The sequence below is a fragment of the Scyliorhinus canicula genome, chromosome 21 (genome assembly GCF_902713615.1).
Source record: "Scyliorhinus canicula chromosome 21, sScyCan1.1, whole genome shotgun sequence".
In the NCBI taxonomy this organism is placed as follows: Eukaryota; Metazoa; Chordata; class Chondrichthyes; order Carcharhiniformes; family Scyliorhinidae; genus Scyliorhinus; species Scyliorhinus canicula.
The window spans coordinates 33,082,091-33,104,052 of NC_052166.1; the positions used below are offsets into that span (position 1 = coordinate 33,082,091).

The 21,962-nt window shown below is 44.6% G+C and overlaps 1 protein-coding gene across 2 annotated transcripts in view; it reads right to left on the bottom strand.

The window, feature by feature from the left end:
• Positions 1-4,890: 4,890 nt before the first annotated feature.
• pappaa (pregnancy-associated plasma protein A, pappalysin 1a) overlaps positions 4,891-21,962 on the bottom strand; it is a 375,278-nt gene continuing 358,206 nt past the window's right edge. For both annotated transcript variants that reach the window (XM_038782243.1, XM_038782242.1), the window contains exon 22: positions 4,891-5,262. In XM_038782243.1, the coding sequence (XP_038638171.1) occupies positions 5,149-5,262 (114 nt within the window). In that variant the 3' untranslated portion in view covers positions 4,891-5,148. The remainder of the gene's footprint in view (positions 5,263-21,962) is intronic.

The following is a 21,962-nucleotide window of genomic DNA, read 5'->3' on the forward strand; positions in this document are numbered from 1 at the left end:
TTTTTTAAAGCAGCAGAATTATGTTTTACTCTTGTTAATTAAGCTCATCTTTCCTTTCCCGGCTGTTGTTCCAGAGGCATTTCCAGATGTATGGAAGCTTCAACACAAAAGGAAATCACAACAATGGCAAAGGTATGCATTTCACAGATGCAATTGTTGTACTAAGTTCAATACCTGTATATGGTTAGATGTCCTGTACTTCAAAATGAGACAGCTACATGAGCACAGTGTACATCCCATGTAGGTTCTCTATCCTATCATACCATTAAGTTATTAAAATGGTTGTAACAACGGAATTGTAAAGTTGTAAAAATAACTTACATGATAAAGTGTAAATATAAATTAAAAACAGATGACATTCTTAATAAATAACTCTACTATTTACATCTTTATATATTGCTAGGAAATTTAAATTAAACTAAATTAAAAGCAGCTAGTTTACAGGCATGAGGTACAGCAAAAAGATATGATATTACAGTAGACTGTTACATTTATAACATTTTTTTCAGCACTTCATTTGATTATTGTTTTTGTGGCTTCCATAAGGTGCCCAACAAATAACTAGCGTGAATAATAAATACCAGGTTTGTTCACAATGGCAGTTACCATATGAAAATATTTCCCCTCTCAAAGAAATCACAGCTTGACTTGCAATATGCAGACAGGTAAATGTTTGATAGGCTTCATGCACTCTTCTGGAAGAAAGGAATGCCTGAATGGATGATGTGGGACCTTTCCAAATTAGTTCACCCCCATTTGATTCTGAGGGGGACTGTGTAAAACATACTATTGTGACCAGTTCATTTGAAAGAAAAATAGCCATCTTCCCACCGACAGATGTAACTTGGTACTTCAATAAAATGATAAGTATTCTGTATTTAGACTGAATTAATCTGCCTCCCATTACTGAAATATTTCAATGTTAAAAGCAGCAATATTTTGGTGTGCTGTTAAATAACAACACAAAAAAGCAAATATTGATTAACTATCATAATACAATTTTGTAGATTATATAAAACAAAATAATTGTGATTAATTAGCGAAAGCCAAGGGTCTTCCCAACAAGCCTCACTGTCATATGTAATGCTTGAGTGCAGGTTTAACTCTGTTTGCGCCAACCTTTGCAACTTCTTCCAACTGTGTTTCCTACATCTGATTGTCCCCTTTTTTAATGGCTGCTTTCATGGCTAAACTAATCACTTTGTTTAAAAAAAAATAAACGCTCAAGATATTACGAATGCAAAGCTTCAGGAAATTTAAAGCAATATTCTCTTTTAAAACTTGAATCAAAACCAAAAATAATTACCTGTCTGACCTTAGCAGCTTTTCAAAAAAATAAATCACTGATGTAGAGTTTTGTAAATGACTGTACAGAAAATCCAAATGCAGTTACTGAGCACAGTAAAAATACTGATTAAATACAATTAAGTAAAAGTTTATAACAGAAGTACAAGTAAACACATTAAACACTTAACAATTGAATGTCAAAATGCTTTTTTTCTTTTTTTTTCTATCTGGAGCTAATACTATGCACGAAAATCAACAAGACATTACGATGCAACTGTACACCGAAACCCTAGTGAAAACTAGAAGTTTTTTTTTGCCTAAGCACTAATGTTGTGGTAGTTTTCTTTTCAATTTCGGTCCATGCACTTTGCACAACCTCGTCTGTCAGGAGTTTGTGGCATGAAATCATTTGTAAAACAACACAGGTAAACCCTATTGGAACCGACAGTTAAAACCAGGCGAAATGGAAGTGAGAAGGGAGGTAGTTTGGCCTCTTTTAAACTTCCTTTGAAATTGGCATGTTCCATCTTTTTTACATATCTCAACCAGCCAAAAGTATGAGCCACTCACTGAGGTCCTGCCCATTGGGTTTTTATGAGCAAATACTGTTTTTGGAAACGTTGAGAGAAAAACCAGCAGAAATGTAAAAACATGGTTTATTGTTGCATGAGCGTTAATTTTTTTTGTTGTTGCAGATTTTTCACTCTGTTCTTTTTGCTATAAAAATAAAGCCAATCTTGCAGGCAAGCACATATTTGTTATGAAAATCAAAATGTGCGTCATTCTCCCAAAGTTATCCCTTGCACAAATTTAATGATGTGCACATCTCTCAATTTATATTATACTATTATCATTGATAAATCAAAGTTTCTGATCACTTTTTTAACCAAGGCACTAACCCAATTAAAGATGTTAACTTTGGCAAAGAGTGATATTAATATTCACATATTGTGGTTTCAGATCCGTAATGTTATGGTTTGATGTATACTGTAGGCATATTGTTCTGTATATCCTACCTGAGGGCTTGTTCTCCATGTGTTCTGACTATACTAAGTCTACAATTTATTTAAATTACTGCAAGGCTATTATACATTATTGTACGGTGCTCTTCAGGTAGGTTCATTCCTGTGTTTGCAAACCAATACTGGATAAAATTGGCATGGGTTTGTTGGCTGTCAGCAGTCCTCTGTGTTTAATGTCAAAAAGCTGTTGGTTAGTATTACCCCAATCTTCAAAAACCAAAGGCTTTAGATTTCTGGAGTTAATTTAAGATGCCTAGTTGAAAACTATTCATGTTACAAGGTGATAAACTGCCCGGGATGACGCTGAATGATATTTGACGTATTCATATAATTGACCCTGTCGCTATTTTATTTCTTAATGTCTTTGTCAAAATTATGGGCAAAGGAATTTCACATAAATGCTTTAAATTGTCATCTAACTGGAAGTCCTAGCCTGCCATGATCGTACAGGAACTGGATAAAGAAATGAGATACCAAATTTCGTAACCATATAAGAGAACGTTAAACAGAGAATAAGCGGTGTTCTTACTGTGCTCCCTACTTGTAATGGATCATGTATTATCCTCATTGGTCACCTTAAGAAAGCTAATGAACAGAACTTCCCAAAGGGCAAATGAGCCACATCTTCAGAATGTCAGTAATGTTAGCAACAGATCTTGACACTTTTGATTAAAAAAATTACCAATCTATGACCCGAGGGGAGCTGTGCTGCAAAGGAGTGTGTGTCGGAGATAAGAGTATGTGTAACATGGAATCCCTTTAAGTCCCTTTAAGTGTGTCTCCCCACTAAGAGTGTGGGAGTAGTGAGTTTACCTCATGTTCCTTGGAGGACGTGTCTCTACTTTTATACAACCTTGAGATTCCTTCAGAATCAGATTTACGGACCAAATTTTTTCATAAGGGAGTTATTCATTCTAACTTGGTGGACGTCTGTAACATACATCTGGCTGAGAGGCTTGGGCTAAGTGATCAGCTGATTATGCATGATAAGTACATTTCAGAGGTGTTTTATGCATTTGAGCACTTTAGTAAGCTAGTCGCAAAGAATTTAGCACTCCCAGTAAATTAAGTGTCACCTTTCTTCCTACCTTTGGGCAGCATTTCTGAACTGCCAACTGATCTGTGTACTGTATTAATAGCAGCAATCAGTCCTCAACCTAACCTTAAAACATGCATCCTGTGATCCTCCTGGTTCCTCCATCTCAAAAAATTAAGATAGTCTTGTATTGGTCCACATCAATATGTAAAAATGGTAGATCCAGTGAAAGCCTGTCCAGTGCTTGTGTTGAATCCCAAGTGACAGCCTACTTTGCTCTTTCTGTGCCAACAGCCTGCATGCAACCTGTAACAATACTCTGTATAATCACACTCCAGTCTGTGCATTTCATTGGTAGCTCTTTCTACACCATTATGACTATGTCAAAATTTGATATTCTGGACTTTTTTTGTTTCATCTGCATGGTCCTGTCGTCAGGTTTTGTCCATGTAGGTGATTCCCCATTTACAATTCCACTGATTATATACTTCTATAGTTTGAATACATTGTCACAATGAAGTTTAGTATAAATCTAATTTAAAGCATGCACACTGACACACTCTCATGGATCAAGATGGTGATGGAAGGTGGCCAGTTAGCTCCCTACATTCCCTCCATTCCCAATCGCAGCATCCAGTGTTTTTTTTTAAGCAGTTGTTTTAACATTGGCAGTCATGAGGTGTTTGTGTGCCAGTTCCCAAAGCTCAGATCTCATGCATTTGGTGGTAATCCAGTGTAACGCTGCCAGGGTTGGTAGCGTCTAACATCCAGCAGTTCTATTCGTTGGATGCCATCCTCGGCAAATCTGGAGGTTTACTCGCTTACTCCTTGGCTTCGCAAAGCCTATGCTTTGTGACCTGGTCACGGAAACACCACATTGCCACTAACATTAAAGCTCCAAGCCTCATGCCTCTCATCTCCTAGCCCTTACCCTGAAGTCCATTTAATGGGTCGATCATCTTTTGTGTAAAATTGACTTCCTAGCACTTAGCCCTCAGAACCTTTTCACTGGTTTGAAACTCTGCTCATTCAAAGTCACATTTTGTGGAAGAGGGTCTTTTGGAATGATTGCTTGTAATGTGTTTCCTTTGAAATGTGGCCAATCCTTTTGGCTGGCACTGTTTTCAATGAAAATCTTAAGAGATGAAATCAAAGGGATTTAAAACGAGGCTAAAGGTTTGCTTAAGGCAGACAGACTGAAGTTTGGGTTTGGTGTTAACCTGCTCTTAAGTTGTAAGTAGGCCAGTTGTCCGGTAACAGCAGCAGCAGCAGCCATGGTAACACAGCTGTTTCCTTTCAGAACTTTGTGTTATTTTTTTTTCCTTCTATTTATTTGTTTTAATCCTTCTATTGACAATCATCTTTTTGCTTTATGTGGGTTGTTAAGTTTGTTTCACTTTCTCTGTCTAAAACCTATCTATTTTGGGATTGGGTGGGATTGTATTTCAAACTCTACTTTATATTTTAAAAATTGTTTAAATACACATCATTTCAGGAGTCGGGGTGGGGGAGGAGGGGGGGGGGGGGGGGGGGGGGGGGGGGTGGGGTGGGTGGATGCAGCCAGAAAAAGCCACTGAAGCAGGCATGAATCATGCTATTTTGGGGCTTGTTCATTCAATGTGTCGTTTGTGTCTTTATTCTTTTCTCTCACTCCAGTCTTCAGACAGAAGGCAGACGAGTAGAATTGTGTGTGTGTATGTGTGTGTGTGTCTGGTAAGAGACATTTTCTCCTAAAAGCAGCAAGGAATGTGTGGTTCTTCCAGTCTGCCCTCAGCTAGTGTTCAGCTCCAGGTTCCTCGCGGGCTAATGGTGGCTGTGGTAGAAGCGTTGCTGTCTCACTTTTCCGTGCTCCTGAGCTGCGGGGTCTCGGCAGGCGCAATCTCCGTGAAGTTCACAAGACATCGGAAAGGGTATGACCTGCAAGGCACAGCATTCCATTAGAGGTTTCTCGAGAGATGGTGTGCAACACATGAGGGACAGGTTAGATCATAAAATGATAAAATAACACGTCTGGCTGCCAACACCGTGCACTTGACATAATCACTTATTCACCCACCAGAAAGTGTCCCTGCGCATTATGAATAGGATGGCACAATGGGTTCAGCGACACATCTTACTCCATTGTCGGCACTGTCATGTAGCACTCCGCCTTCACCTACATGGTATCAATTTAACAACATAACTGAAGAAGTCACTCATGAGGTTATGTGGTATTTGGATCGCATGGTGTATTCACTCTGCATTCCAATGCCATCCATTAGACATTGCCTTTCTGGTACGCTGCACATGAGAATGCTTTCTATAATGACTACACTTCAAAAGTACTTCATTGGCTGTAAAGCACTTTGGGATCTTTTGTGTTTGTGAAAAGCACCACAGGAATATGTGCCTTTGTTTTATTTTTTAAACTAAAGGAGAACATTTTTTAGAGCTACTGAAACAGTTACCTGCCTGACCTCAAAGTAATTTTTCAAAATTGTCTGAACTTTTTCCAAGTTAAGAACATTGAAAATGTGACCTGACTTTTTTTGTTATTCTTTGTATGTGACTAATCATCATTCACAGCATCTACGATTGAATCTGCTTAACTACAAGGGAACAATATACATTTTGCAAAAGGTGTTAAAAAAGACGGTTGTTCAATGCGGGCCCACGCTGTATTCCATGTGTCAATGTTGAGCATCAATAAAGAGCTGTCTACGAACGCTGAGGACCCGAGTTCGTATCCCGGCCCTGGGTCACTGTCCGTGTGAAGTTTGCACATTCTCCCCGTGTCTGATTGGGTTTCATCCCACACTGAGGATCTACAATCTTTTTTTTTTTTTATAAATTTAGTGTACCCAATCATTTTTCCAATTAAGGGGCAATTTAGAGTGGCCAATCCACCTAGCTTGCACATTTTTGGGTTGTGGGGGCGAAACCCACGCAGACACGGGGAGAATATGCAAACTCCACACAGACAGTGACCCAGAGCCGGGATCGAACCTGGGACCTCAGCGCCGTGAGGCCGCAGTGCTAACCCACTGCGCCACCGTGCTGCCCTGAGGATCTACAATCATAATTGCAGGAAGAGATGCGTTGGCCATGCTAAATTGGAAAAAAATAATTGGGCATTCTAAATTTATTTTTTAAAAGCATAAATAAAGTGCTTGAAGTTATTAACTTTAATATTTTCTCCTGATGTCTCCTTGTTCAAGAAAAAGAGAGTTAAGACTGAAATTCTGGCTTCCTGGTGTCTTATTGCATAATCCATGTTATAATATATGTGTGGCACAAACGATTCCTGTCTGTAAACTTTATTACTTGTTGTCACAAAGACTGCCAACGTTTCTCTGTCAGACTGCTGTAATAAACAGGAATGTCATTCAATTTTCCCAAGTCATCTGTCATAATGTAGCAGAGACTCTGACCATTAGACGGCTCTATCAAACAGATCTCTTTCATTCCTATACTACTGTGGCCAACTTACTAACATATATTTTAAAAGTTATACACAGGGCACGATTTACCAGCCACATCCTGCCGGAATCAGGACAGGGTGCGGCCGGTAGCTCCTGCGAGAGGCCTCTTCTCGGATTCCGGACGGTTGTTATGGCCCACGAGATTTAACAAGGTCTCGCTGAACGTCGCGATTTGGATCCCGCCACAATGGGCGGGACCCAGGCTTGCAAAGTTAAGCGAGCTTAAAAGCTTACTTAATTGTGCCCTTGCCACATCTAACCGATCCCTGGGATCTCCTGGCCTCGCTGAGGAGACTCCAGCTGGGAGCCGTTCAACACTGGTCCACACAAATGGAGACCAGGCGGCTTGGCACTTGGGTTTGGGGTGGGGAGGGGTCTCCCAGGCGCTCAGAGTCCCCTGGGCAGTTGGGATCTTGGAAGGATGGTCCCCTGCTACTGTTGATGCCATCTGTGCACTTGGCACTTCCAGCCTGGCACTGCCAGGCTGTCAGGCACACTGCCAAGGTAACAGGCTGGCAGTGCCAAAGTGCCAAGGTGACATTTTTACCAGGCCGGGGATCAGGTTCGGGGGTGTCCTACCCGTATGAGGTGAGGTGCGGGGGGGCTAAATGACGCCCTGATCTCTTCCTGCACTGACGATTGTAGCTCCTCATTTTTCAAAGGTCTCTGTTCACAGCACGTGTGGGCAGCACGGTAGCATGGTGGTTAGCATAAATGCTTCACAGCTCCAGGGTCCCAGGTTCGATTCCCGGCTGGGTCACTGTCTGTGTGGAGTCTGCACGTCCTCCCCGTGTGTGCGTGGGTTTCCTCCGGGTGCTCCGGTTTCCTCCCACAGTCCAAAGATGTGCGGGTTAGGTGGATTGGCCATGCTAAATTGCCCGTAGTGTCCTAAAAAGTAAGGTTAAGGGGTTGTTGGGTTACGGGTATAGGGTGGATACGTGGGTTTGAGTAGGGTGATCATTGCTCGGCACAATATCGAGGGCCGAAGGGCCTGTCCTGTGCTGTTCTGTTATATAACATGATCTTTTCTTTTGGATAATAAGCTATAGGAGTTATTTTCTGCCCCTGGTTAAAATTTATGGTCAGAAGGAAGTGCGTGCCTTAATTTTGACATGTCCTGCCAGTAGGTAGGGCTCACTGCCATAAATGAAATGCCAGAAATGTACACCTCATATATGCACCATCTAAATCTTTTGCAGTTGCCTGTTGTTTAGCTTGGAAGGTTTGTCCATATTTATGAACTTGGATATAAAAAATAAGACATCAGAAAACAATGTTTCCAACCAGCAAGGTTCATGTATGGCCATGTATGTGCTCAATCTACAGTCTAGCATTCAACAGCTCAATATTTTCAATACCCAAACAGGATTTGTCCAATTTAAAAATGCACTTTGATTTGCCTTGGAGACGTTTTCACAAAATCCTAACGGTGATATAGGAATGCAAGTTATTTTGGTTATTGTCACCGCTAAGAAGAAAGCCTGGGAATGGGAAGCTTAAATGGAGAAGGTTGTGTCATTTATTTTCACAAGTGGAGCCAGCGGAAAGTAAACTGCACTTTCCTTTCACTCAATGGGACATTGGAGCTAGTCACATTCAACAAGTCGCTTTCCTGAAATAATTAGCTAATTTTTGTTTCACTCATCAGACCTTAATTGCTCTGATCATTGAAGGATATTATAATAGGTACTCATAAGTTTTACCCTGTGTTGTTCAGTGACACACAACAATGCATCAATGTAGTTGTGGAAAAATATGTCGAGATAACTTAACATAAATATCACAGAGATTACTGGATGCTAATCTTCTCTTCTCAATTCCGTGTCAATATTACAGATACTATCACGTTTAAGTCCAGCACTCAAAATTTGGGGCAGAATTCTCAAATTTTGGGACTAAATTCTGTGGTGGGATTGCAAACGTGGACTGTTTCCCACTGCGGAGTCCAGTGGGAAAACACACCAAACCTTCCAACCCCGATCTCATTACTTAAGCAACTGGGTGTTTTGTGTCGTATTCCATTATGGACCAGGCCTGATGGCAAGCAGCCTGCCATCCTAGCTGGGCACTATATTGAAAAGGCGTCCAACTTCACTGAACCACCTATTGAGGAAAGAAGATGGACTTTTTGAAAATGAAGATGGATCTCCAGGAGCATTCTGAGGCTGGAAGATGGATTCCACCCCCCACTCCCCCCCCCCTCCCCCCCCCCCCCCCCCCCCCCCACACACCCCCACTCCCAACCCCTTATGCTCCAAGACACCGAATCTGGAAGGTTCACCTGCAGATGTCTCCCCGCCCTCCCTCCACCTACTGTTGTGGTGTGTTGGGGTCCAGGGTTGCCGAGGACCTCTCGCCTGAACTCGGCAGCCCCAGGCATTGTTCAGGTGAGTCCCAACATCTGCACCCCACGTTGTTCCAAATGTGTTTCACACGGCGTGTTTCCCAACTGGCACCACATAAATCGTGCACGGCTGATCGTGTCTTCGGAATGTCCCGCTAATGGAATCTGCATTCCATTCGCAGGGATACAAATCAGTTTCACATGTCACTGTGCCATGGTGACAGCAGGTGTAAATTCACACAGGCTTAAAACGATTTTTGTGTCTCCTGCCAAATTTTGCCTCCCCCTCCCTCCCCCACCAGTCTGCCATTGAACCTGCTGGCAGCAGCTTGGGAGAATTCCACCCTGAATGTTAGGTGCCAATGAACAAGCCTGAGGCAATTACAGGGTTCTAAGTGGTCAACAAGGCAGATCGTTTCTGGACAAGAGTGCAACCAAGGTTCAATTAATCACATTCGATGACAGATTCATGTTTGCTAGTCAACGGGTATTAATTATATTCAGGCGATAGGGTGGCACGTGGCACAGTGATTAGAACTGCTGCTTACGGCGCTGAGGACCCGGGTTTGAATCCCGGCCCTGGGTCACTGTCCATGTGGAGTGTGCACATTCTCCCCGTGGTTCCCCCCCCACAACCTAAAGTTGTGCAGGTTTGAAGCTTGGCCACGCTAAATTGCCCCCTAAATGGAAAAAGAATAATTAGGTTCTCTAAATTTAAAAAAAAATAGTGTTCAGGTGATGTTGGGTATTAACTTTTCCTATATCGTAGGAAATTTATTTTAGTTATAGTGTCCCTTTAAGGGAATATACCCCCCCCCCCCCCCCGCCATTTGATTTGTTTAATCTGTATTAAATTGTGTGAATTGATTTATCAAAAGAATATATATGTAGGAACAAATGGAAAATGTGCTGCTTAAGTTAGGAGGTGTATGTTTGTAACATGCATCCATGAGAATAAAGCTGATAAAAGTGTGGAACACACAACAGTTGATGCCAGGTCCATCCTTGACTCTGGCTTTTTGGAGTAGAACTCTGAGCACCAAGTTAAGCAGAAAAACTGAGCTAAAAAGGCACGAAAAAGTCACTGATCTGTTATTTGGTGAACATAACTGTTTCAGAAGCAACTATTTATGTACACTTGAAATAATGAATTGATTTGCAATCACTGAATATTCTGGAAACTGTTCCACTAATGGAATGTGCTACTCATGGTGGCTGAAGCTTCAGAAATCCAACCAGCTAAACATGAATGTTGCCTTTTGGCTTCCCAGACATGCCACCAGTAACTTCAACAAGTGCTGCAGTCGATTTGAAAACTCCCTTTGTCAAAGGCTGACACAGCTGCCTGGCACAGTCTGGTGAAGGGTCTAATTTGCAAGACTTGAAGCATCTATTCACAACCAAAGCAGATTGAGGACATTCGATGGCACAAACTCATTAAAAAAACATTTTTTTTTAATAAATTTAGAGTACCCAATTCATTTTTCCAATTAAGGGGCAATTTAGTGTGGTCAATCCACCTAGCCTGCGCATCTTTGGGTTGTGGGCGCGAAACCCACGCAAACACAGGGAGAATGTGCAAACTCCACACGGACAGTGACCCAGAGCCGGGATCGAACCTGGGACCTCGGCGCCGTGAGGCAGCAGTGCTACTCACTGGGCCACCGTGCTGCCCTGGCACAAACTCATTTTGATCTCCGTCGATCTCAGAAACTGGTGGATAGCTGCAGGTAATTTTTGTACGTTATTTTCTTTTCAAGTGTGGTTTAATGCCAATGCAACATTCCAGATGAAAGCCCGTGGCCAGAATTTCAAGGGTGTGGTTCGTTCCTTGCGCAAAATAATCTGTGATTTCTTTACCGCCAAACAATTGCACGAATGCATTCCGAATTCAATCTCTTACTCTTTTCAGTTTTTGGGTCCCTTACGAAAATATAAACTCAGGCTGCATTACATTCACACCATCACATTGATGTAATATTGGCTGCGGCTCAACACAGAAATGATAGCATCAATCAGGAGACTATCAAGTGCAGGAAAGCCCTGAGGTGAGTCCTGCACCACAATACCATCTCACACAGGCTTAAATTCCAAAGAAGAAAAATACATCCTCAGAGCCATTGCCAAAGAAAACATGGTTTACAGTAAGACCTGGCTCCCGTAATGATATATGAGAAATACTGTAACATCTTACATCCTGCACCAGATACTAACTCCAGACTTCGACTTGTCACTGCCACTTATTAAATTGATTTCCACTGTGTGCCACAGGTTATACACAGCCTACCTGTGCTGCTTTGGCACGTTTGGAGGCTTAATGCAAGTTAAAGCTGTCTTAATAACTTGACTTTGATTTCAAGTGCGCACTGCATCACTGTGGTGCCTATGTTTTCCACACCAATCAATAGATTCCATTGGTTGTCAGAGGGAGAGGTTTCTGGGCAGACATCGCAGCACCTTTAACCATGTTTCAGGCATAAAATTGGTGGAATCTTGTAAGATTTGCCCGGGTGAAGCTGGAAGTGATACCGGAAAGGAAATCTGGGTGATCTCACCACAGACAGATGAACGATTGAAGCAACTATCTACCCAGCAGCAGCCAGTAACCGATTATTAGCAGTTTGTTAGCCACTTACGGCCAGATTGGTGATGCCGGTGGGATCCTACTGGAAGTGGACAGTTTCCACACTGTGGTTGAAGGTGGCCTCTCAGCGGTTGGCCAGGGAGCCAGTGAGGCCTCCTTTACTTTTAATCCAGCACACTCACCTCCACCCCCAGAGCCGCCTCTGTTACAGGCCCACAGCTGTGACTGCAGGTCACAAATAATGTCAATCATTTATTTTATATTTATTATTTATTTTTTAAAATTTTAGAGTACCCAATTAATTTTTTCCAATTAAGGGGCAATTTAGCGTGGCCAATCCACCTACTCTGCACATCTTTGGGTTGTGGGGGCGAAACCCACGCAAACACGGGGAGAATGTGCAAACTCCACACAGACAGTGACCCAGAGCCGGGATCGAACCTGGGACCTTGGCGCCGTGAGGCAACAGGGCTAACCCACTGCGCCACCGTGCTGCCCTATATATATGTTATTTATGACGTGCGCTCATGTCCTCTTGCCTTTTGCAGCAGTGCCCACCTCTCCCATTGTGGAATACCAGCAGGATATTGCTGCAGGCACTTCCATTGGGCCAGAAAACTCACCGGTATGCCAGTCTTTTAATTAGCCACTTCTAGAAAGTTCACTCAAGCAGGCAGGCATCGAGTGATCACCAACTGGGGACAGACTTGTCATTTGGTCAAAACATAAGAAAATTTTAAAAAGTGCTCCGATTCTGCCCAATGGATACAAAGCCACGTCAGCATATGAAGGAAACAGCCCATGTTCAATCTGGTCGGGCATTGACCAAATTTGTGGGGCCCACTTTTAAGCAGATGTCTAACACGTGTTGGGGTCCTTTGAGTATGTCTATTAAAGGATCTTTTCCGCAACTTGGTCACCTCATTAACAAGCCAGACACTGGGCCGACCCCACTCAAGATTCTTCAGTGGCCCCTGTGGTTATAAACAAAGGGTTTGCTTTCCAAAGATACTGCGCTATGAAAAGCCATTCGAGGGCTTGCACAGATGGCTGATGAATAACGGAAACACTTTAAGAAACAAAACGGTTACAAGGCCTAAATGCCCACTACTTTATGACCATCAAAATCACACAAGCACTTTCTCCCTAAATCTCTCTGTACCTCCAGAGAAAAAACAAAAATTGCTTCTCAAGCATATCCATACTATGCCCTTCAATTGTCTTTCCTGGCAACAAGTCGTATCAATCTTTGGATGGAAATGTTCTTCCTGGATTCCCTACTTTTGTATGCATCTTTGGTATTTTAAGCCTGTGAGCCATGTTTCTGAATGAACGCTATAATTTCCTTTAATCTGAAGGCAAATCCTTGGCCTCTGCCTCGTGCCATTGCCTACTGACTAACAGCTGGCTGTTTCTGCCAGCTCTCTTAACAAGTAGAAAATGCCATGTTTGTAGTCATAACACAACATCTCTACGAACAGATAAATGAAGATGCAAGGAGAAACTGAACCACCATCATGGCGACAGCAAGATGAAGCAAGTCTTGGAGGCGAAATCACTTCTTTCAACAGTATCCCAATGGTCTTATGTTTGTTCAGTGTTGCATGGCTGGAAAATGTCAGTCCGACGTCAGTGCAAATTGCAAAAGAATAAGGAAGTGCCAACATTCCTGGATTGAAATGCTGGTATTGGTGCGAGTGAAAGGTTGTGGGGTGGAATGGTCAGGGGGCAAGGGGCGGGATGGTACTAGACTATGGGGGTGGTGGTGGGGGGTGGGTAGGGCATGGGTGGTGTGGCGGGGTGTGAAATCAAAATACTCCAACTGCCCACACCACCTTCGTGTCTCATGCATCAAACAAAGCCATTGTCCCATGGTGTTCCTATTTCTCAAAGAGGCCGGTTGGGTCAGGTAAAATTGGGTTTGTATCTTTCGACAGTGCCTTGCACATGAATACGACCCCATACTGTTGGAGATTTGTAAGTTTGGATTGTGGAGCAATATTTAATAATGCCAGTGCAGGGTGATTCTTGTGGCCATCGAAATGGACCAGCACTCACGTCACATGGAATGCCCGCAATTCCAATTCACACCGGCAATGCATTTACTGCGATCGGGATTGGCACTGGAGTGCCAGACAAGCTGGAGCTGTATAAAAGCACTCCACTCCCCACACACTCTCATTCCAGCCAAGAAGATGGCACTCCGATGAGCGGCCCCTGTTCCCCGGGGTGGGAAGGAGGCTGCGACCTGCCAATGTCAACCGGGCCTGACCACAGGTGGAAGAGGCGCTCAGCGCCGTGGGCCCCACCACAAGGACCAGACAGCAGTGCCGGAGAAGGCTGCATTACCTCCTCAGGGTGGCCCTGGTGAGTCACCACCTCCGTGTCCCTTGCTCTACCTCCGTCCCACAGTCCCAGCCCGCCTCCCACCCCTCCAGATAGGTGCCATCAGTCATGAGCACAGCTGATAATCCCTGTCTTCATGGAGCCACAACTCACCTCGGGGAACCTCTTAAAAGTGTGCCAGGTGAAAGGCATTGTGCACCCTGCCTGGGTAGCGGGCGCAGACGTGCCCGATGTGCATCCGGTGGTCGCACATCGGCAGCACATTGAAGGAATGGAATCCCTCATGCGCCGGTGCCCGTTGGGGGACATGCGTCCCGTCGATCACCCCTGGGTGATACCGGTGCTGACGGTGAATCCTGCTGCCTGGGCAACCTGGTGGGTTCGGTCCACGTCAAAAGAAATGTACTGTTCCACCCAGGCATACAGGGCACTGTTATGGCGCGGATGCACCTCTGCACAGCGTTCTGAGAGATCCTAGACAGGTCCCCACTTGGTGCCTGGAAGGAGCCACTGGCATAAAGGTTCTGGGTAGCCGTGATCCAGCACAGATATTGCACAATCTCTCTGTTCAGCCGCAGTCGGCAGCAGGTCCTCGTACGACAGGCGCTGCCGGTACACACGAGGCCCGATGTGGTGCCTCCTTCCCATCTCATGCTCTGCCTGTTGGGCGACCAGCTTGCCATCATAACCAGCTTGCTCCTGCGCCTCTGGAGTAGGCTCCTGTTCTGCAGGGTCCACCCCGAGCAGCTCCTGCTCATGCAACCTCAGTGCATCTGCCAGGGCTGCAGAATCCACAGCCCATCTCCTGGTCGCAATCCGTTACTCCCCCGTTCCTGGCACATGCCCCCTGCCCCTCCCCCCCAGCCAGCAGCACAACTGGCAGCCCATGGTTGCGCCTTTAGAAACATCTTCCATCCTCTCTCACCCTCAGCAACCACGGCGCCCGGTTCCCGTTTTTTAAATACTACAAGTGAACCGTGCCAGCGTTACTTCCGCCTGGAGGAGGCAGAGCATCGCGGGAGGCCGGAGAGTACCATGTCTGGCCTGTTAATGATATTATAATGGCCATTGCTGTATGATTGGCATGCCCATGCCCGTGCGGGGCATGGAAAGCACTCACACCGCCATCGAGGCGTCGGAGCATGGCATCATGTTTGCTGCACGGCACCGACCTCGATTTCCAGCTGATGCCTGATTCTCAGACCGATCACAATTCATGAATCCAGTGTCGCTGGATGGAGAATCCCACCCTTGACGTTTAACACACTGAACCTATCTGAAATTGATGGCTTCATTCTGTGTATGTGAGTTTGGGTGAACAGCTGGAGCTGGGATTCTTACAGCTGGAATCAGTCATTGATTTCAAACCCTCAAAGAACATTTACAATTTTACCCAAGTTTTCTCATAATAAAGTGCGGTCTTGAAAATATGGTTGCACACAACAGGCTTGTTGAAGGCAATTAACATTTGCAGGGTTATTAGACCCAAATGCCAAAAATCAGAAGCATTTTTAAGCTGGGAGCTCATTGCAATATTTTTGTTCTGGGTTTTTATTCAGCTTTGTGTGCTAATTGCCATTAACAGCATGTTGACATTATAAAGTGTGAGCTCAGGCAATGTTTGCCCTAGGCTGGGAACCCCACTGAACTGTGAAAAATGAAAGCCAAGTTGACCGAGAGAAATGGTGAGGTTAATAGAAGCTTGTAAGAGCAACATTACAAATGTGAACGCAAGGCTGATGGAGAACAGTTCTCTCTTGCGTTCCTAGGCGAGACTGGAGGGAGCAGATGTCAAATTCTAAGGTCAGGGCCGGGGGTTTCCCGGCTCCATAGTGGCTGGACCCGCCGCAGGAAATTCGGTGGCCCAGCCAAAGGTCCACTGACTTTCGGCGGGGTCGGACAATCCTGGCGGTGGACGGGGCTGGAAAAGCCCACCCGAGGAATCTTAATCTGTGCATGGACCCACGACGCATGGGACTGCAGCGGTTCAAGCAGATGACTTGTCAGCACCTTCTCAAGGGCGAATGGCAAAGCTGGCCTAACTCGTGAAACCCACATCTCATGTAAGATTTTAAAAAAATCAATCCACAGTATGAACTGTGCTATTGAACACTTTATTTGTTAAGGTTTGTATTAGTGACCAGACAATATTTTGAATATCAAAACATTACACAGCACTAACCGGAATGTCTTGAATCTTCTTTTGGTTTGATGATTGTACTCTTTTTAGCCTTGAATGCATTGATTGCACAGAACATAATTGGTGGATTGGTAAACTTACAGCTTAAGTGTTCCCCTACCATTAGCTGTTGCCACCCAAAGATGAGGTATGAAACTGAAAAAAAACAGTCTAAGCAGCACAGTCACTAAAGTCCCCCAAGTTCATAAAAGGGTTGACTTTCCTGGGCGGGAATCTCCATCCCGTCGCACCAGTTTTCAGTATGACCCGCCAGCAGGCGGTATTTTCTGTCCCGCCTTGCAGCCAATGGGGTTTCCCATCGTGGGTAGCCCCACTCCATTGGGAAATCCCTAACGCAACAGGGAAACACACCAGCAGAGAATCTAGCCCCCCTTTTTCTGTGTGCGTGTCCAAGTCTAGAATGAGAATTCCAGAATGGTAGTGTGATTTGCTCAAAGGCCCAGCCTCAATAACTCCGCTGAACCATTTCTCACTGGCAAAGTCATCACTTCTCTCTGTCTTTGGTGATGTGCATCACTGTAAATACACAAGGGGTTAATGTAGATACAGTAGAACTAAATAAGTACTAGAGGGAACATCAGAGACATCATGCCACACAGACATTCAACCAATAGGTCAGTAAGATAGGACACGACCAATGGGCAGTCAGACACACCCAGAGGTGACACTACCACAAGGGGGCTACCCATATAAAAGGACAGGGCACACATGCTCTTTTGCTTTTCCATAGGCGACACTCAGAGAGACAGGGGCAGATCAGGAAGCATCACACCCACCGCATGGATTAGAGCAGACTGGTTAGTTAGATTGAGTTACGATAGCAAGATCAGCAGGAGAGTTGAACCCAAGTAGGAGAATTGTTCACTGTTCAATAAATGTGTTAAACCTATCTCCAAGTCTGAACCTTCCTTTGCCAGAGTATACATCAAGGAAGCAGCTTATGCTACATGAAAAAGCATAACACAACACTGTCATTCAATATTGTTAGTTTAGACTACTTGCAGAAGTAGGCCAGAATTCTTCAGCCGTTGGGATTCTCTTTTCATGCCAGCAGTGCACCACCACCCATGGGTTTCCCAGTGGCATGGGGTGGCTTCAATTGGAAGTCCCATTGACAAGCAGCGGGAGTAGAGAATCCCGCCGCCAGCGAAAGGCGGGCCGCTGAGAAACAAGCGGCTGGGGGACCAGAGAATCCAGCCTGTAAAGTGAAAAGTGTTAAAGTTGATCTGAATCATTTGATCCTTCCATGGGTTCACTAAAATAATCCTCGTTCCATCCTCTCCATAAGGATGGTTCACACTTTTTATCTTAATTTGGCTGCTTAGATGCCACATAGGCCAATGCTTGCATGAAAACATGATTTTCACATGAATTATATCAAAGACCAATTCCAACCAAGCTGTGAACGATGTTGTGAATTAGGTTTTGTCCACCAGTGCGGAAATAGCAGAGGAAACAGTGCTTCCTCAAACTGCAGGGAAAAGACATTTGAAAGTATTGAAGATAAAACATGAGGGCAAATAGAAGTGAAATACAGTTTTTTACAGAGTTTTGGTGAAGCCATATCAGTGTGCAGTTTTGGTCTCCACGTTTGAGTTTGCCTATACTTTCATTGGAGGCGGCATAGAGAAGGTTCACTAGACTGGTCCCAGCAGTGAGGGGGTTGTCCTATGATGAAAGGCTAGGTAAATTGGGCCTATGTTCTCTGCACTTTAGAAGAATGAGAGGCGAGAACATTGAAACCTACAGACAGCATCTGAGATGGAAAATGTTTTGGGTTGCCCAAATAACAGGGGCTGGTTTCTCCATTCCTGAGGCTAGGTGCTGATGCCAATGGAGAATCCAGCGTCAACCAGTGCCTGCCGCGATTTCGGCGTTGGTCAACGGAGATTCCCGCCCCCGATCTTTACTCCACTGGGGGCTGGTTTAGCTCAAAGGGCTGGACAGCTGGTTTGTGATTCAGAACAAGGCCAACAGCGCGGGTTCAAATTTCCGTACTGGTTGAGGTTATTCATGAAGGCACCACCTTCTCAACCTTGCCCCTTGAGCTGAGGTGACTTTGAGGTTAAATCACCACTAGTCAGGTCTCCCCCTCAAAGAGGAAAGCAACCTGTGGTCATCTGGGACTATGGCGACTTTACTTCACCAGATAGCTAGTTGAGCTATCATCTTCCATGGAACTGGTTGAAACTTAAATCCACCAATATGAAGCTGCTATATTTTCCTAATTGCAATAATAAAATATGAATAATAATAATAATTGCTTCTTGTCACAAGTAGGCTTCAATGAAGTTACTGTGAAAAACTCTTAGGCGCCACATTCCGGCGCCTGTTCGGGGAGGCCGGTACGGGAATTGCACCCGCACTGCTGCCTTGTTCTGCAACACAAGTCAGCTGTTTAGCCCACTACGCTAAACCAGTGCAGCACCAGTGATATTCTTGAGTTCATTATTAATAGCAATAAGCTGATGCCACCAGGAATGGCAACAAATTCATGGGTAACAACTCTGAATTAAACTCATCTTATTTCTTGGGGGAATTCTAACAAGGCGTCATCTCTTGAATCATTTGCGTGAAGCTTTAGGAAGACATGCAGTCAGCCTTTAAAAACTGCCTGGCCCCCATTTTGGTAGCTGCCATGGTCTGACCTGACTTTTGGATGGGATCAGGTTGAGCACTTGCATTATCTTTAATTTATAAAAACTATAGAACGTATGGAATTTGGACCAAATTACTGGCTGAAAAGACTTATTGTTGTAAAATAAATCGACTTTTTAAAAATTGCAAAAGAGCTGAAAGATTTCTTCAAAAATGAAAACAAAAATGACTTTATTGCATTACTGTACTCTCAATCATTCTTTGGTCTGCATTGTCTGACCCCCACTGAGAATTGGTATGTTCCATATTTTTCTGGCATATTTTAAACTACGGCCCCTTAAAGACTTTGCTTTCCTTCTGTGAGGAATCCAATACTCTGAGCTCATAAGCTCTGCTTCAGTCCAAAGAGTTCAAAAGGCTCTGATGTTTGTTAGGCCCCACTACCCTTTCACCATGGCCCCAACTCACAGGAGACCTTGTCTCAGATTGTTCAGTTTTTACTTCTGGCTAACATTAAAACGAAAAAACAACTGGGAGATTACAGTCAGTGAAAAGCTGGGGCAGGAAGGGAATTAAACGAAGATGAAGGTGGTATCTAATTGGCTGTGGCTGTTGTCTGAGTCTGCCTTTCCTAACCTACAGCACTTGTGCAAATGAACCCATTGGGGTTTGTAGGTCAATCAAGTTCCCACTTCAGTTTTATGTTTTTGTAACAAATCTTAGATGCTTGCATGGGCAAAACACAGGGATTTCTGCAGTGTGGTATGCAAATTGTAAATGCACTCTTAAGTGCCAGTTCTTTTCTGAACATATAAGATTAAAATGGCAGTTATCATGCTAAGGCCAACGTTATGATAAAATCCATATTTTTTTCATCAGGCCTTAAACGACTCACTACCCTGCTGCTCCAATCAGTCTGTCTGGGTAGTGTTGTATGTGTAATACTGTTGAAAAATAAACATGTTAAATGAATTGACCCTGAAGTGTACCTCACCAAGGGTAATGCAAAAGTAAATGGCTTATTTTTTTAGTTTTCAATGACTTGATACCGGTGTTAAAATGAAGAGCAAAAGGAAATACAAAGTCACAGTTCAAAAATAGCAGTTTAAAGGGCAGTGTCCAATGTGCTTCCATTTGTCTGGGGGATGGGTGTGAGATTTAGTCGCTAATTCATTTTTGATAAGTCAGACTGACAGGTGTGGGGATGGTGAGCTGATCAGTGGCAAGGAACATTGACACCACACAAGTGCCAGACAATGACCATCTCCAACAAGAGAGTCTAACCATCACCCCCTCGACATTCAAAGGTGTTACAATCGCTAAAACTCGACTATCAACATTCTGCGGGGGTAGCTTATCATTGACCAGAAACTGAACCGGACTAGCCACAAGAGCAGGTCAGAGACTGGGAATTCTGTGGACAGTAATTAACCTCCTGACTCTCCAAAAGCCTATTCACAATCTCTAAATCTTATTCACAATCTGCAAGGCACAAGTCAGGAAGCTGATGAAATACTCTCCACCCACTTGGATGAGTGCGGCTCCAACAATGCTCAAGAAGCTCAATACCATTCAAGACAAAGCAATCTAATTGAGTGGCACCCCATATGCAAACATTATTTCCCACCATCGACGCACAGTGGCAATGGTGTGTACCATCTACAAGATGCACTGCAGTAACTCACCAAGGCTCCTGAGACAGCGGGCAGGATTCTCTGTTGCCCCCGTTGACGGCAAAATCGCGAAACGTTGTTGGGCAGAGAATAGGTTCCGCCGCTAAAATCACGGCGGGTGCCGATTTGACGCCAAATCGCAATTCTCTGACATATCGACAGTCAATGCGGTCCAGAACGCAAGTAGAGTTAGCACCCTTTGCAAGTCATTACCGGGCCCGAGCCGGCAATGCTCCACCTCCGATGGGCCGAGTTCATTTGTGCTTTTAAAAATCGTGAAACTGGTGTCGTAGCTGCTGAGGGAGAGAGAGGGGGTATGGAAAGTGTCTAACATCGCCATAGTTTGCTGACAGTTGTGCTGCTGGCCAGGAGGCTTCCGCTAGGGCTGGGGAGTGTATCGGGGGTAGCCAGGAGGTGGGCTGTAGGGTCGGGGTGGACGGACACGGAACACCATTGCCGCAGCCAGCAAGGCAGCCATACAACTGCTCACGCCACTAACAGGCCACTATGAACTTAGGGCCACTGGTCATATAGGTCTCCACCCAGGCCACCCCCCTAGGTGCCCTCTGGTCCAATCCTGACCAGTTGTATGGGTACGCAACCAGTGCCATCTTTTTGGCTGGGATGAGTGTGTGCGGAGATTGTAATGTTGTATATGCGGCGGCAGCTTGTCAGCCTCGCGAGTGTCAATCACGGACCCGGCGAATTCCTCACTGTTTTCCATTGGAATCGATTGTGTTCCACATGGCGGCAGTGTTAGCCCATCCACATTTGTTGAATCGATCCAGGTCCTGTCATAATATCCACTCATGGATTATAATAAGATGCAGACAGGCAGTGATTGACACACAGGATAACCAATGAACACACACGACACAGAACAATCAATCACCAGACAGGACACTACGACTATAAAACACACGTGGCATTAAGACTGGCATTAGGGGCTGGTTTAGCTCACTCAGCTAAATCGCTGGCTTTTAAAGCAGACCAAGCAGGTCAGCAGCACGGTTCAATTCCCGTACCAGCCTCACCTGGACAGGCGCCGGAATGTGGCGACTAGGGGCTTTTCACAGTAACTTTATTGAAGCTTACTCGTGACAATAAGCGATTTTCATTTTTCATTTCAAGACTGCCTCTTCTCACTGGATACAGATACAGAGATAGTTAGAGTGCACAAGGCCATGAGCACTGTGGTAGTCACCACTGATGTATATATGAGGTCATTTGTGGTAAGGCCCTGTACTACAGGTACGGGGGTAGTTCCCTGCCTACTGGCTCCACCCAGTAGGCGGAGTATAAATATGTGTGCTCCCCGTACAGCAGCCATTTCGGCAGCTGCTGTAGGAGGCCACACATCTGTATTAAAGCCTTGATTGCATTCAACTCTCGTCTTTGTGTAATTGATCGT